The sequence below is a fragment of the Penicillium crustosum genome, assembly GCF_028827405.1.
Source record: "Penicillium crustosum strain IBT 35664 chromosome Unknown utg000004l_segment0_segment0, whole genome shotgun sequence".
NCBI classification, from domain to species: domain Eukaryota; kingdom Fungi; phylum Ascomycota; class Eurotiomycetes; order Eurotiales; family Aspergillaceae; genus Penicillium; species Penicillium crustosum.
The window spans coordinates 1,388,834-1,404,806 of record NW_026623125.1 but is presented as its reverse complement, the minus strand read 5'-3'; the positions used below and the strand labels follow the sequence as shown (position 1 = coordinate 1,404,806).

Sequence of the window (15,973 nt, the reverse complement as noted above, 5' to 3'; positions counted from 1 at the left end):
GAAAGGCGAAAGATAAGCCAAATGATCCGATCCGGGGATATCCAGGTTCATTTATGAAGAAGTCACCGAGATAACCGGTGGTTTCCAGCCAGTCGGATGCACGTTAATTACCCCAACGCTTGGCGTTTTGCGTTGGGGAGTTGGAGGCCGCGATAAGCTTGTCTGGAGGTGGACCTCGGCCAAATGGAATTGGATATACTAATATCCATTTGCAATTCCCAGAAGTCGATATCAATACAGTCACAATGGAGAAACTAAAGACCTTGCTAATCGCAAATCGCGGTGAGATCGCCGTTCGCATCATCAAAACAGCCAAGTAAGTAAAGTGCCCATTGTCAAAAGCAGCATAGCTAACTCTTATCCTGCAATAGAGAGCTAGGTATCCGTACGATCGCAATATACACTGCCGCCGACGCAACCTCAAATCACATTCGAGCGGCAGATGAGGCTGTCCTCCTACCGGGTGACGGTTCTACCGCATACATCAACGGGTTTGTCCTTTGTCACTGTCAAAAAAATTGCGCTCCAAAGCCGAAACTGAAACGATAATCGATAGAAATTCAATAATCGAAATCGCCCGTTCCCATAAAGTCGATGCCATTATTCCGGGCTATGGATTCCTGTCGGAGAATGTGGAATTTGCTCAAGCTATCGCCAATGCCGGGATGATTTTTGTAGGCCCTCGGTCCGAAGCAATTGAAGCTTTCGGGCTGAAACATCGCGCTCGTGAGATCGCTGTGGCAGCCGGTGTCCCAATTGTTCCCGGGACACAGGGACTACTTGTTACAGAAGACGAGGCAGTGGAAGCGGCAAATGAATTGGGATACCCCGTACTTCTCCCCGTAACTGCTCACGGACAAAAAATACCTACTAACCATGATTTCATATAGGTTATGCTAAAAGCCACCGGTGGCGGTGGTGGTATGGGCTTAATGATATGCAAATCAGTGGAAGAGGTGAGAGAGTCTCTGACGCAAGTCCGCTCCCGAGGAGAAACTTTGTTCAAGAATGCCGGCGTCTTTATGGAACGTTATTATCCTGAGAGTCATCATATCGAAGTCCAAGTTTTTGGTAATGGCCTGGGAGATGCAATTCATATTGGAGAGCGAGAGTGCTCAATTCAACGCCGTCATCAAAAGGTTGTTGAAGAGTGCCCCAGCCCGTTCGTGGAAAAACACCCAGGTCTCCGTGAAAAGCTCACCTCTGCGGCGGTCGCTTTGACGAAATCCATCCGATATGGATCTGCAGGCACCGTCGAATACTTAGTTGATGACGTATCGGGGGATTTCTTCTTTTTGGAGATGAACACCCGTCTTCAAGTCGAGCACGGTATCACCGAGCTCTGTTACAACCTTGATATTGTAAAGCTCATGCTTCAACAAGCTGACCGGGAATTATGCAATCTTGGGGGCCTGGATAAGGGATATCTGGAGTCTTTGCAACCAGACAAGCCTGAAGGGTGTGCGATTGAAGCTCGTGTTTATGCAGAGAACCCTGCTCGAAACTACTCCCCATCCCCTGGATTGCTTCAACATGTTGAATGGAAGGAGACGGCCGGCACTCGAATTGACACGTGGGTCGCTACTGCAACTCGAATTTCCACATATTACGGTCTGTTATTTCATTCATCTCATTCGAAGACATAGGCTGACTCGATAACCGTAGACCCTATGATAGCAAAGGTCATGGTGCATGATTCCAACCGGACAACGGCTATTACAAAATTGGGTGATGTTTTATCGCACTCGAAAATCTGCGGGCCACCGACAAATTTGGAATTCTTGAATGCCATCATTCAATCGAATAAGTTTTGCACGGGGCATACGTTGACTAACTTCCTGGCTGATTTCGAGTTCACCCCCGTTGCGATTGATGTCATATCACCAGGTTTGTATACAACAATTCAAGACTATCCAGGACGTCCCACTGCCGGGCGAGGTATTCCACAAGCAGGACCAATGGTGAGCTAAACCCCTCAAGGCTCAAAAGGTTCACCAGCTGACATACGGATATCAGGACCCTTTGGCATTTCAAGGTACACCCACTACGTACATTTTCTGCCTTTCTACAGTTCTAACAACATATCTTGATTACAGTGGCCAATATTTTGGTTGGGAATCCTTCCGGCACCGAAGGCCTAGAGATCACATTGAAAGGACCGGAACTACGTTTCCTAGCTCCAGCATGCATCTCTGTATGCGGTGCTCCGATGGAGATGACACTTGACGGGGTTAAAGTACCAATGTGGACACGACTCTATATCAAACGTGGTCAAATGCTATCAATTGGAAAGCTGAATGGACCCGGAGGATGCCGAGGTATGATATTCACAATACTTGCTATTCCAGGTTTAGTCTGCTAACTTGCTGATAGCATATCTCGCTGTTCTTGGGGGATTTCCGTCAATGTGAGCTATAAATAATTTATTCCTCTCGACTCCAAAACTAACTATATGCAGTGCACCATACTTTGGGTCAAAATCAACATCGCCTCTACTTGGGATTGGTGGATATCAAGGAAGATCGCTCGCTCCAGGAGATATGTTGGCCATTGCAAAGCTTAATGCAGTCGAAGCAGAGCCCGAGATCTCGCTTCCCGCCCATTTGCGTCCCATATACTCCAATCACTGGGAAATTGATGCTATGGTTGGACCGTACGACGAGGGCTATATTGTACCCGAAGATATTGACATGATCTATAACACGGTCTGGTACGTCATACTAGTAGATAGAAAGACGTATTATGAGGCACTTCTAACTGTTTGTATTTAGGGACGTCTCGCATAATGCCACAAGAGGTGGAATCCGTCTTGTGGGACCTACTCCTAGATGGGCAAGGGAAGATGGGGGCGAGGGTGGGCAACACCCTAGCAACGTTATTGAATATGGGTACCCTACCGGAACATTGAACTGGACAGGAGACAGGCAAGTCCCGGTGGCAAACTTCTTGGTATTAATCCTATGAGCTCAACTGACCATTTCAGTCCTTGCATCTTCCCCGTTGACGCCCCTGATCTTGGCGGCTTCATTTCCTCTACGACGATTGTGAAAGCTAGTCTATGGCGTATGGGCCAACTGAAATCTGGCGATACTATTCAATACCGCAGAGTATCATTAGAAGATGCTCTTCGTGCTCGTGCCGAATTGGAACAGTTTATGGAAAGTGTTTCCGCGATTGTAGCCGGCCAGTGCAATATGGATTCCATCAAGCCAATCTTTGCTTCCACGTTGCCAGAGTCAACTGTTTCTGGCAACTGGGGAAAGGCATTGATTTACGAAACTGAACTGGTTGAAGGTCGAATTTCCATGACATTTAGACAGGTAAGCGATCGTTCATGTTACCATATTGATCAATTTCTAACTAACTTCTACTGGCAGGGCGGGGATGAGTTCTTGTTGGTCGAGTTCGGTGATGGAAAATTCAATCTTAATCATCGCTGCCGTGTGACAGCATTGGACCAGGCTTTCAAGCAGTCTCAAGAGTCTGATGAAGTTTTGAGACGGGCAATCTACAAGACCACCGGATGCTGCAATTGTGAGTTTTCCGCTCCAGCAATGTTTTGATTTGGACTAATAATTGGTAAACCAAAGCACTCCTGATCCACTACGATGGTCTGAAGCTTCCCCGAGACAACCTTGTCAACCTTTTGGTATCGTTGCAAAAAGCTGTTGGAGACCTCAGCAGCTCAAAGGTCCCAAGCCGAAAATTCCGTCTTCCCATCTGCTTCGAAAGCCCGGCTCAACAAGAAGCCATCCAGCGATACATGGAGACACAAAGACCGCATGCTCCATTCTTGCCCAATAACATGGACTTCGTGGCTAATATAAATGGGGTTACATATAATGAACTGATTGATATTTTCCTTTCAGTCGAATTCATGGCGATTTGTGTCGGATTCTTCTGTGGCGATACTATTTGCCTGCCAGTTGATCCACGCTATCGATTGATATGCCCCAAGCAGAACCCTAGTCGAGTGTATACCCCAGAAGGAAGTGTTAGCTGGGGTGGATCATGCATGAAGTAAGATTTTTTTCATACTACTGAAGTTGACCATACTAACATCCTACTTTTAACAGCATATATCCCGTTGATTCCCCCGGAGGATATCAAATGACGGGCCAAACCATTCCGTGCTTTGACCAATTGGGAGTCAAACCCGACTTCACGCCAACTCAGCCAGGTCTGTTCCGTGACTTTGACCAGATTACCTTCTATCGAGTAGACAAGGAAGAGCTTGAGCGTGATATGGCGCTTTTCCGGTCTGGCTGTTACAAATTCCAGTACGAAGATGTCACTTTCGATATGAGCGCCCACAACCGTCTTCTTGAGCAAACTAAAGACGAAGTCGCGGGATTCAAGTCTCGCCAAGCTACGGCACAGGTAAGAATGTTAGCCTTGGAAAAGGAATCTATGGACAAATGGATCGCCGAGAAAGCGCAAAACAATGTTCCAGTTGATGAAATTGCGCTCTTAAGAGAAGGTCAGCTCAAAATTTCACAAACTATTCAGCATTCTAGCATACTGACAGAAGATCATCAGACCCCGACATTCTAACATTGTATGCTCCTCTCGATGCAAACGTGTGGAAGGTCAACTTTGCAGATGGAAGTGTTATCCGCTCTGCTCAGGTTGTTGTCATACTTGAGGCAATGAAGATGGAAGTCTCCGTCTCCTACGATGGGGACAAGAGAGATGGCATTGATGGGTCTTTCACGATTGAGAAGGTACTCGTCCAACCAGGCGACACCGTTCGGGCCGGAGATGCGTTGGTATTTTTGAGAAAGGTTTGATGTGTTTTCATACAAACTAGTGCTTCCCATCCGCTTAGCTGCTGAGGATATGTAAGGATAATTTATAAACTGTATGGGGTTGTTAGGTCGAGGGTTTTATATATACAGATGGATAATCTTCTATACAGTTGATTCTTTTTGCCGCCTTCCGATATATCTAAAAAGACATTATAAATAATGCCGACTGTATTCTTTTTCTCTAAATTTAAAAAATAAACAAAACAAAAACATACAACAGTGAGGATTCGCTGGTGGTCACCCACCCAACTACTAACTCACCGGCGTGTGGCTTAAGTACGGCTGAGCGGACGGGAAGCCCTGTTTTCCACACCCTATGGTCGTATGTATTAGATTCTTTGTGAGAGAGAATCATAGAGTGAATCATTGGGAATGGTTGGTTTGTTGGCGTTTGTGACGATGGTGAGAATAGGGGGAGAATCACCTATGACCCACAATACACGTTTATTGGGTCTCTTGGTGCTAATCTTTGCATGCTCGATGCACTTCGGGAATATCTTGTTTTCAGGATATTTTGGAAGTCTGCTGGGGAATGTAATTCCTTCTTGCGATTCACCGCGGTTCTCTCGACGTTCCTGTTTGCCCAGGTTGCGCCGAGGCTGGCCTTCCCAGGTCATCAATCTGCGCCCGTAGCGGTTGGGTTTTATTTGGCCAGTGCCATACTTCGTCTGGGAAGAGGGATGTGCGGACGAATCATTGAACAACAAAATGGTTCCACGTGTGTGATGTTCATTGACTTGGATGGTTGCAAGAGACGGTGCACCTCTTCCTCGGTGATACGGTCCACATTTATTGAATCTCTTCGAAGGCCCGAACAATGAACGACTTTCCCTCAATAACCACCTTCTCCCCCGGGATCCTCCATGTACCCATACCTTCTCCGTCATAGCCGTTTTTCATCGAGGGTACGGCAGCTCCATCAGGGCCCACCACATACTTCTCCTCCCACCTAGAACTCCACTCTTCTCTTCTCGCGCTGACTTCACTTCCCGACCTCTTCACAGACCACACTCCGTTCTCATCTTTCTGGCTAGAATGAGTCTGGGTCTGCTGGAACGCCAAATAAGTTCCCCAGATGCGGCCTATAAAGATCTTGTTTACGGTCACTTGTCCTTCCTGCTCACCTAGAGCCAGGGGAGCATCATCGGACTCGAGAATCCACGAAATTCCCTTCTTAGCCCCTTCAGGGCCTTCTCTGAAGGGTAGCTCCTGCCAGACCTCCTCAAAGGCTGTCATAGGCGCACCGGGAAGGTCGCTCCGAGGCATCTCCCCACTTTCAAGATCGGTACCATCGGGACGGGGGCTAAAGTTACCAATATCCTTAATGCCGATCTCATTCAGGGAGTCCAACTCGCGCGTAAAGATCACTTTGACTATTAAAATAATTAGTCGCTGTTCAACCAAGAATATAAACGACAATAATATATGAGTTCAGGGCAACGAACGTGGGATTTCCTTAGGATTTTCCTCAATTCTAGTACCAGCCATTGCCCAGTCGATGTCCCCGGATTTCTTGTCCATTCGCAAATCAAGGAACCACTCTCCCACGGAAAGCACAATTGTGTCGGTTGTTTCCTCAGGGACTTCTGGGACCCATCGGAGCGAAAGGCGTGTTGAGAAACCGCATGATGAGCCTAGTTGAGCACCGGTGGCAGACATTGTGTGAAAGTCTCTAGTTAGGTGATTTTTGATGTGCACCAGTTCCTTTATAACGAAGATTCTAATCACAAGTTGCAGTGGCCGGTTTCGGGGATCAAAGCCAATTGAAAGTCGCAGCTACCAAATTTATCTTCCGATGTCTACATACTCGTGCCCCGCGTCTACCCTAGCTTATGTAATACATCTCCGAATTGGGAAATTTGAAGCGATTCGAAGATTGATATGTTATCAGACGTTATCATCACTCACAATATAACACTGGTGACAATCTCCTTTAAAATTTCGATATTATCTTACTGTCGGTTAAGTAAGTCCTTGGTTATAGCCTCTATGTGACATGGCAAGTCTGATCAAAAAAGAGATAGAGCCCTATCCAAACGAAATACTGAAGATGAAGAAAGGAAGAGAAAGAAGGGAGCGAGAAGAGGTCCCTCGGAACATCTAGTTAATTAGTTAACGTATTCGGTGAGCGAATGACGCGCCTACTGGAATCTATTACATTTATATGCACTTTTCTCAACTAACACTATAAAATTAATAAAACAACTAGTTAGTCTATCTAGACATGTCTATCTTCAATGACCTAGTAACCAATATATTCCACATACTCGCTGGCGCTATGTACGTTCCTATGAGCTACCCGAAACCAGCTCAAGATAGCTATTAAAGAGAGCTACTTAGGCCTTAAATGGCCCCTAGCGTAGCTCACCAACCTTGTGAATGGAAATATCAGTGGACTTCAAGACCCTATCCGAAGTAGAGCTATAATTGATAAAGCTTATCGACTTGGTTGTTTCTCGGTAAGGGGTGTAAGATTCTGGCTTAATTCGCTACCCTGGGTTACTGAGTGATGCCGGCGTTCGAAGACGAATAATGAGCTTTAAAATAACCCCATTGCGGGAGAAGCGTATGGAACTCGTGGCATTGAAGCTATTTTCAATAGTCTTAGGTTTAATGCCCCGGCGAAATCGAGTTTCTCGGTATAATTAATCCCGAGGTGTATCTTCGTGTCGACAAGCCGACCGTACGAGTGCTTTAATGCCGCAAAACAACCGATATCGAGGGCTATACAAGATACAATAAATGTACTGGTATACAGTATTACTCTCTTGTTCCTTGTTTTGATGCTCCTGGATAAATCTACATGATACGGCATTTAACTATGGTACGCTCCTCGAGTGCTCTCTAAGGATCTTGGAAGAACATGTATTTATTGGCAAGGAAATTTAAAGGAAATTATAGCAGAGCAGAAGAAGGGCCTTAGGGCTTATATCTATGTCGTTTTCATGGCACAGACTTGGGTTTAGACTAAGTTTGCCCCTGTCACCCCAAGGGTAAGAATGATCGCTCTGTTCTTATCTATATCACCCACACTCACCTGGAGTGTTACTTAGGGGCAAATAGGCCAATGTAGAGCTAGCATGTATTTGCCGCCACGGTGGATGACGGGGGTCTATAGCGACGATGGCGACAATATCTACATGGACCTGTGGCGCTATACTCTAGTTAAATGGCGCTAACATAATCGCCCTACCTACCTCTGCCAGCGATCGCGACCGTAGTGGGGGTTATCCAGGAAATTATTATGGAAGATCGATTAGATTCGCGAACACTGAATGGACCATCGGATGTTACAAACTGAATCATGAACCAAGGAATTTACCAGCTGAAAGTACTAAAAACGATGCATCTGAATCCACTGTATTCGCTCCACTTAGGGTCAGTTAGGGTACAGGAATTTTTGCCGAATTCCCTACAATTCTTTTTCTCCTACAACCTTATTTATCCCTTTCGTAGGTCCTGTCTCACTTAGCCTTAAATGCTAAGATCATACGTTATGTATAATGATATTAGAGACCTTGTGATATTATGAAGAGCTTTTGTCTGAAGTACCTTCGTATTTTCTATCTATAGTCTAGTAAAAATATATATGAGGATTTCCCGCATCTCATCCATCAGTCAAAAATATTTATCCACATGATCCGGACGGCGGAATAAGGTTCTCGTAGATGAAGAGTCGGTAGAAAAAGCCATTATCATGCAATATGTTGCCTGCAATATACAACTACATATTGTACTTTCGGAGTTTTGTGTTAGCGACAATGTGGAGATCTAGATCGACGATTCCGTTAAATCTCCTGGAAAATTCTACCCACTTGATTGCTTGGCTTAACCTTGGGAATGCTTACTGAGGTTTTCTTATCTTCATCTGCACCGAAGTATCGCCGGCTACGCCACATGGCGAACTATTTACGGGGCTATCCCATTCAGGGGCGAAGCCCCGACCGAAAGGGATGGTTAAGATTCAGTGTCTTCTATGCCCGTTTCTGCAAATTCTCAATCTATATTATTATACACTAGAGCCAAGCGAAAGCAATATACTGTTCCCACTTGGTCTACAGTACTTTCGAATAGCTATGTATGTAGTCTGAATATTCAACTTGTTGGTGAGGGAATTTTCAGCTCGTACTCCGACCATCTAAGCTTTTCTATCAACGTCCACTGGGATATCGATGGCCCCATTTTATGCCAAATATTCGCACTAGCCCACGTGTGTACCAAACTTGGCTATGTATGTGGCGTATGTCTCAGATCAAATTTTCCGGATACACCGGACTTCTGATTTGATGAGGGTTCGAATTGACCGACATTCGATCTATGATTTGGTGAAGGTGGATTCCTATTTACGGTAAGATCGATCATCAGGAAACCCCCTGGTTTCTGTCCCTGAGATCCTGTCGTACAGGTCTGGAACGGAGTGTGGGAATTTTCACGCCCCATCTATTCTATCGTATTCTGGTCTACTTGTCGGTTATTTAACCCCCCGGAACTAGAAAAAAATAGTGCCGGAGTATGGCGTTCCCTGGATGTGCTAGTGCAATTTACCAAAATATACCTATCTTCTTACGGCGTAGGTCAAGGACAGTATGAGCTGGCCAACCACGGAGTAGTGTGTTTTGGGTTATTTTCCAATCCCTGTTTGCCCATCCTACGGTTTAAATATAGATCCTCGGGTCTTCCGTTGCAGGATCTTTATAGCCTTCGGCGGAGTCTACGAAGACCGATCTTAGTCTGTAAGATTCTTCGTTGCCGTTGAGGCCTTTTAGGATGCGCGTTTGGTCGGCCTTCGGCTTTGCTGGCCTCTCGGTGGCTTCTGCGATCTCGAGCATTGCTGTCCCTGCTGCCACAACGACTGAAATTGCTACTTCATCGGCTACATCAGCTGGAACGACTACTGCGTCAGCCTCAAGTTCAACTTCTTCCAGTGAGTGAATCTGTAGCACGAGAGAATCCATCGTATTGATCTGTTTCTAGCCCCCACAACCATTGTCACTGTTGCAACAGATAGCAGTGGCCAATTTACCGCAATTGGCGATGCTATCACCTACGCCCAGAGCCACGGTATCCCAACTGTGACTGTGCTCGCGGGTACTTATACCCAGGCAGTGACTGTGTCTGCAACCCCGACCGTGACGGTTATTGGTCAAAGCGATGCCGCCGACGACTATACCCAGAACAAGGTCACCATCACTAACACCGGCACCGTTCTGACAATCAACAACAATGTCCAGCAAGTCAGCTTCAAGAATGTCAACTTCCTCAACACTGCCTCTGGCTCCGGCGCCATGGTGCTGAAGGGAAACAAGTACGCCTTTTACGACTGCCAGATTGTCTCAACCGGAACACTGGGAGTAACTGCCAGTGTCGGTCTTGGAATCATCGCAAACTCTTACATTGAGGCACTTGATAAGATCCTGTACGGTGGTGCCAACCTCTATGTATACAACACTAAGATTGTCCCTGTGGACAGCTCCGCGCTGCTCGCTTACATGAAGGGTACTACCCAAACCACCACTTCAACGCTGTATAACTCCACCGTTGTGTTCGATCACGTCACAGTGGCTGCAAAGTCGGGATCGTCGATCAGCAATGTGGCTTTGGCTTCTGCTAACGGTGCTGGAGTCGTTGTCCTGGTCCGCAACTCTGTCCTCGGCAGTTTGATTGCCGCTACTGGTGCTCACGTCGATACCGTCAGTCAAGATGGACAGAATTTTTTCGCCGAGTACTCTAATACCGGCTCGGGTGCCTATGCCAACAATGCTGTTACTCGTGCTCAGTATGTGTCAGTTCTCGATGCATCGGCCTTGTCTCAATACAGTGTCAGCGCCGTGTTTGCCGCTGCCCTCCCTGCCTATGCTTCCGATGATACCACCTGGATCAATTCATCCGTGCTAGCAGCCATTCAAACGGCAGATAAGGTCCAGACCTCGTCTACTGCTGCCTCAACAGTGGCATCCTCGACAGGTTTGGCTGTTACGACTACGACTGCCGCCGCCACCCCGACATCTACTTTCATTGTCAATCCAACAGCTGGCCCCTACAAGAATGTGACTGCTGCTATCGCTGCCCTACCCAGTGATGGTCAAGAGTACACAATCTACGTCATGGCCGGTACATATAATGAACAGATCTCCATTACTCGTACGGGAAAGACGATCCTTCGCGGAGAGACAACATTTGAGAACGATTACACTCAAAACGCTGTCACTATCTCATACTCCAATGGTGTGTTGACCAGCGCAAACAAGGATGAGGATACACCGGTTGTTAATGCCAAAAACACTGACGGCAAGGGCCTGGCCATCTACAACATCAACTTCCAGAACACCTACCCTCAAACCGCGAACACTGCTGCTCTTGCTGCCGACTTCTATGGCACCGTGCAGGCTTATGGTTGCTCCTTCATCGGATACCAGGATACACTTCTTGCGAATAAGGGCACTCAAGTGTTTTCCAACTGTTATGTTGAGGGTTCCATTGACTTCATTTGGGGTTTCTCCACGGCCTACTTCTACCAGTCGGTCATCGCATCCAATACTCCCGGTTCCTGCATTGCTGCAATGAGCCGTTCTTCTTCCACTGCCACTGGAGGTTACGTCTTCGACAACTGTCTCGTCACCTACACATCCAGCTACGGTAGTACTTACCAGAATACTTGGCTTGGTAGACCTTATTCGTCTTACAGTCGTGTTGTTTACAAGAATTCATACATCGATAAGCATATCAGCCCTACGGGATGGCATGTGTGGTCAACAAGCAGCCCCCAAACAGACTACGTGACGTTCGGCGAATTCAACAACACCGGACCTGGAAGCTGGTCTAGCAGCCGTGCATCATTCGCCACCAACCTCACCGAGACCCAGGCAGATGCCTATACTTTGTCCAACTGGGTCGGAGGAACATCTTGGCTCGACATGGATACTTATGGCTACGCTCCGTCTTACGACTTGACCGGTGGTGCTAGCACTACAGCCACGGCAACCAGCTCTGCTACCTCCACTGCTACCGCTGTCTCAACTGCTTCCGCAGTGTGGGCTCACCCGTCCAATGGCACTACTCCCCCGGCCGGTGCTGTTCTGGTTAGTGTCTCTGGATCCGTGAATGGATCGTATGCCAACCTTACCGATGCTCTTGCATCGCTCCCGGACGATACCACTACTCAGATTATCTTCATATATGCCGGAACATACGAGGAGCAAGTCCCGACTATCAACCGCAGTGGTCCTGTCATGATTGTCGGCTACACCACTGGAAACCCTGGTCAGAGCTATGCAGACAATCAAGTCACAATTACTTTCGCGCATGGACTTTCCGTCTCTCCTCTCCCTACTGGTCACTCTGATGCCGAGACAGCAACTGTTGCCACTGCGTCTACCAAGATCGCCTTCTACAATATCAACATTATCAACTCGGATAACCTTGATGGCCTGGAGTCTTCTTACGTCACCCTGGCTGCATCCATCTATGGTAATCATGTAGCATTCTATGGTATGTTTGAATTGATTCCCACAACTGTCCCTGCGTACTCTACTAACATAAATTTACTGTGTAGGTGTCTGGTTCCAGGGATGGCAAGATACTCTCCTGACTGGAAGTACAAACGGATACCAATACTACGAATCGTCTTATATCGAGGGCGCAATTGATTTCATTTGGGGATACTCTAAGGCCTACTTCAAGGGGTGCACCATTGGTGCTAAGAGGGCCAAGTCTGCGATTACTGCACACAGCCGAGCCTCGTCTACCGCGATCGGTGGTTACATCTTCGACCAGACTTTGTTCACTGCTGCCGCTGACGCCACTGTTGATCTCACGGGTTCTGTGTACATTGGTCGTCCCTACTCCCAGTACGCTCTTGTCGTGGTTAAGAACTCATACCTTACCGATGTGATCAACCCATCTGGATGGAAGGTGTGGTCAACCAGCGACCCTCGCACTTCTGGAGTTACTTTTGCTGAATTTAACAACACCGGTCCGGGTAACTGGGAAAACAATGAGGCAGCCCGTGAGGCATTCGGATATGCTACTCTGCTGACAGAGGATACCTACTCCCTGGCGAATGTCATGGACTCGACTGACTGGATTGACATGACCTACTGGGACTCCATTGATACGCCTACGGCCGTCTCTGGAACAGCCACCACAACAGCTACCCCAACTCCGACCGCCACGGCGATTTACGATGGAACCACCCCGCCCTCTGGTGCTTATATTGTGTCTAAGACCAGTCTCGGGACAAATACGACTGTCTACGATACCATCCAAAGTGCTCTCGATGCCATTCCAACCTCGTCCAAGGTCACACCCACCATCTTCATCTACCCTGGTACATACGAGGAGCAACTTGTTATTGCCAAGTCTGGATCTGTCATCTTCATGGGCTATTCTGAGTCCACTTACGACTATTCCAGCAACCAGGTCACCATTCAATACAACCATGGTATTGACACCGGTGCCGATCAGTCCAACTCTGACGGTGCCACAGTCTATGCCACTGGTAACTACTTTGAGGTAAGTTGGCTCTTGATATATACCTAACCGTAGGGGGTGCTGACAAAAATTACAAGGCCATAAACATTAATTTTGTCAACAACAACGGCACCCAAAAAGACATCGCCACCCTCGGGTTTGCCGTCAGGTCCAGCAAATATGCCAGTCTGTATGGTAAGTCTATCTCCTTGCTATACCCTAGTCTCATTCATAGGAAAACATGATTTTGATACCAAAGACTGCAGGCTGCCAAGTCAAAGGAAACCAAGACGCTCTCTTGATCAACGGTTACCTTTTCATGAGCAATGGATATGTTGAGGGTAACATTGACATGATTTGGGGAAGTGGTTCTGGTTACTTCTTGAACACAACCATCTCGCCCAACGAGGATGGCATCAATCTCACAGCAGATAAGAGAACCACAAGCACCACTGCTGGAGGTTTCGTATTTGATCAGTGTAAGATCATTCCTTCGACCGGCGCCGGCTCCATGTCGGAGATCTCGCTCGGAAGGCCCTGGAACCAGTATGCCCGAGTTGCATATATTGACTCCTACCTCGACTCCTGCGTGGAGGCTTCTGGATGGGAACAATGGTCCAAATCGAGCCCTCAGACCTCCGGCGTCACCTTTGGTGAATATGGAAATTACGGTCCGGGTTCTAGCACTTTGGCGCGTGCGACGTTTGCTTCTCAGCTTACTGATGCTGATGTCGCTCAATTCCAGCTTACCAGTTTCTTCCTCAATACAGCCTGGATCGATTTCACACACGTTGATGGGACGCCGTTCGTCCCGGGAACCACTACCACTGTTTCAAGTGCTGTTTCCAGCGCTGTCGTGGCAAGTCCTACTGTTTCAACTGCTATCTCTTCAGCCATAGTTTCTATCCCCCTTACAACTGTCACTGCCACTGTTGATGTGACCACCACTTCAACCACAGGCGCCTTCATCACAGTCACCCCTACTGATAAGGTTTCGACAGTCAAGTCCACCACGGTCCTGACTCTCACACCGGAAGATGTGACAAAGACTACCACCCTCAAGTCGACTACCACTAGTACTGATGTCCTGACTGAACCAGCCACCACATCCACCAAGACTTCGATAGTGACTGTGAATATCGGCAGCACCATTACGCCTGATCCAAAGACCGTTACCAAGACCAGCAAAGCTACGACCACAGATACAGTGACCGTAACTGGCAAGGACACCACGAAGACCGTGAAGAGCACCCTCACCTCGACGTCAATTATTACTGCCGTTGCTTCCACGGTCACCGACAAGGCGACAGTTACTGTCACTAGTGTCAAAACGACGAGTGCCAAGGCTGGGAAGACTACTTCGATCGCAACAGTCACGGTTGGATCTGAAGGAACCACGACCGTTAGCGCCAAAGCCACTACTGAGGTCGTTACTTCTACTTCTACAAAGACGGCCACCAAGAAGGTCACAACAACTCTTAGCTGTGACGCCCCCACCAAGAAGATCAAGCGGGGCCTCGTACCTCGGGACAACGTTGCCACAGTCACTGACTATGTCACGGAAGTCGACTATGTTACTAAGATTGTAACCATGACGCTTCCTACCACCACGGACTACATCACCGATGTCACAACCAAGACAACCTCACTCAAGGCCGCGACAGTCACAAATACCATCACTTCCATCGCCACTAAGCTGTCCACCAGCACCATTCGGGCCGTCACCTCGATCGTTACTGTCATTGACACTACCTCCGTCGGCAAGACCACAACCCTGAAGGCTTCCACTATCACCAACACGGTTACCTCATTGGCCGAGAAGCACGCTACAGTTACTCTCCCAGGTCAAACGGTGACCACCGTGAGCCTGAAGACGGCAACTGTCAAGACCACCCTCCACGTGCCCGCCGCAACTACAACCGCCACTGTAACAACAACGGTGAAGAGCACCACCACTCTCCCTGGCTCCACTAGCACTGTCATCAAGACATCGACCGTCACTAACCATCCCTCGGTTACTATCACCCATCGTGCTACGTCCACTTCTACCAAGGTCGTCAAGACTACTTCCACTAGCACTGTGACAGCCACAAAGACCGCTAATTGTGATTAATAACGCGTCTTGCACCGGGAAATTTTGAACACTCCCACCAACTGCATACCTGTCTTTCATTCCTTTCATATTTCTTTCCATCTCCTTTCCTTTCTTATCTTCAGTACTCATCCCTTCATTCTTTTCTTCTTCATTTCATTTTTGTCTTCAATACTCGTCCCTTCATTTTCCCTTTCTTATTTCCTTATTTGTCTTAAATAATTACTTGTCATTGTACTTCGATGTATTTATTTCACATATATAATTTTTTCAAAAATAGAGATTCAGCCCGCAGCTGCTACCATATAAATTCAAACTGTATTATCGCGACCAATTTCTCCTGGTTGATGGTAGGCTTATAAAATATAATTACAACCGTGAAACAATTCATTCTCAAGAATGTACATAAGAGTACTTCTGTTTTTAAGGTTCCAAAGTATTGGTTTGGCCAAGGAAAGCTCACCGTTTTGGAAAAGCGTGGTGAGCCTAATCCATTTAGAGTTTTCGAATGTCAGGTACCTTCCGAGGTTGTTATCGATTGCCAAGTTTCGAGTTTGTCCATGTTGCCTCAGTCATAAGATGGTCTAACTTGAATGTTATCTTA

General features: G+C 47.3%; 2 protein-coding genes across 2 annotated transcripts, besides 16 other annotated features; one reads left to right on the top strand and one right to left on the bottom strand.

The window, feature by feature from the left end:
- The first annotated feature begins 245 nt into the window (after positions 1–245).
- Positions 246–316: a sequence feature (Protein overlapping with rRNA (N7487_009587, KAJ5395284.1) was converted to a misc_feature.).
- A 55-nt stretch (positions 317–371) lies between these two features.
- Positions 372–491: a sequence feature (Protein overlapping with rRNA (N7487_009587, KAJ5395284.1) was converted to a misc_feature.).
- A 65-nt stretch (positions 492–556) lies between these two features.
- Positions 557–842: a sequence feature (Protein overlapping with rRNA (N7487_009587, KAJ5395284.1) was converted to a misc_feature.).
- Positions 843–890: 48 nt separating this feature from the next.
- Positions 891–1,611: a sequence feature (Protein overlapping with rRNA (N7487_009587, KAJ5395284.1) was converted to a misc_feature.).
- A 54-nt stretch (positions 1,612–1,665) lies between these two features.
- Positions 1,666–1,961: a sequence feature (Protein overlapping with rRNA (N7487_009587, KAJ5395284.1) was converted to a misc_feature.).
- Positions 1,962–2,016: 55 nt separating this feature from the next.
- Positions 2,017–2,035: a sequence feature (Protein overlapping with rRNA (N7487_009587, KAJ5395284.1) was converted to a misc_feature.).
- A 61-nt stretch (positions 2,036–2,096) lies between these two features.
- Positions 2,097–2,318: a sequence feature (Protein overlapping with rRNA (N7487_009587, KAJ5395284.1) was converted to a misc_feature.).
- Positions 2,319–2,373: 55 nt separating this feature from the next.
- Positions 2,374–2,407: a sequence feature (Protein overlapping with rRNA (N7487_009587, KAJ5395284.1) was converted to a misc_feature.).
- Positions 2,408–2,458: 51 nt separating this feature from the next.
- Positions 2,459–2,710: a sequence feature (Protein overlapping with rRNA (N7487_009587, KAJ5395284.1) was converted to a misc_feature.).
- Positions 2,711–2,771: 61 nt separating this feature from the next.
- Positions 2,772–2,888: a sequence feature (Protein overlapping with rRNA (N7487_009587, KAJ5395284.1) was converted to a misc_feature.).
- A 95-nt stretch (positions 2,889–2,983) lies between these two features.
- Positions 2,984–3,320: a sequence feature (Protein overlapping with rRNA (N7487_009587, KAJ5395284.1) was converted to a misc_feature.).
- A 57-nt stretch (positions 3,321–3,377) lies between these two features.
- Positions 3,378–3,534: a sequence feature (Protein overlapping with rRNA (N7487_009587, KAJ5395284.1) was converted to a misc_feature.).
- A 56-nt stretch (positions 3,535–3,590) lies between these two features.
- Positions 3,591–4,020: a sequence feature (Protein overlapping with rRNA (N7487_009587, KAJ5395284.1) was converted to a misc_feature.).
- Positions 4,021–4,076: 56 nt separating this feature from the next.
- Positions 4,077–4,480: a sequence feature (Protein overlapping with rRNA (N7487_009587, KAJ5395284.1) was converted to a misc_feature.).
- Positions 4,481–4,539: 59 nt separating this feature from the next.
- Positions 4,540–4,784: a sequence feature (Protein overlapping with rRNA (N7487_009587, KAJ5395284.1) was converted to a misc_feature.).
- A 248-nt stretch (positions 4,785–5,032) lies between these two features.
- Positions 5,033–5,152: a sequence feature (Protein overlapping with rRNA (N7487_009587, KAJ5395284.1) was converted to a misc_feature.).
- A 445-nt stretch (positions 5,153–5,597) lies between these two features.
- N7487_009586 (uncharacterized protein) lies at positions 5,598–6,467 on the bottom strand (the record flags this gene model as incomplete). Its single annotated transcript, XM_056877316.1, has 2 exons — positions 5,598–6,181; positions 6,254–6,467. 2 exons carry the CDS (start codon positions 6,465–6,467, stop codon positions 5,598–5,600), a joined length of 798 nt encoding a protein of 265 aa, XP_056725896.1.
- Positions 6,468–9,575: 3,108 nt separating this feature from the next.
- N7487_009585 (putative pectin methylesterase) lies at positions 9,576–15,390 on the top strand (the record flags this gene model as incomplete). Its single annotated transcript, XM_056877315.1, has 5 exons — positions 9,576–9,732; positions 9,783–12,296; positions 12,361–13,319; positions 13,376–13,472; positions 13,544–15,390. 5 exons carry the CDS (start codon positions 9,576–9,578, stop codon positions 15,388–15,390), a joined length of 5,574 nt encoding a protein of 1,857 aa, XP_056725895.1.
- Between the last annotated feature and the right edge of the window lie 583 nt (positions 15,391–15,973).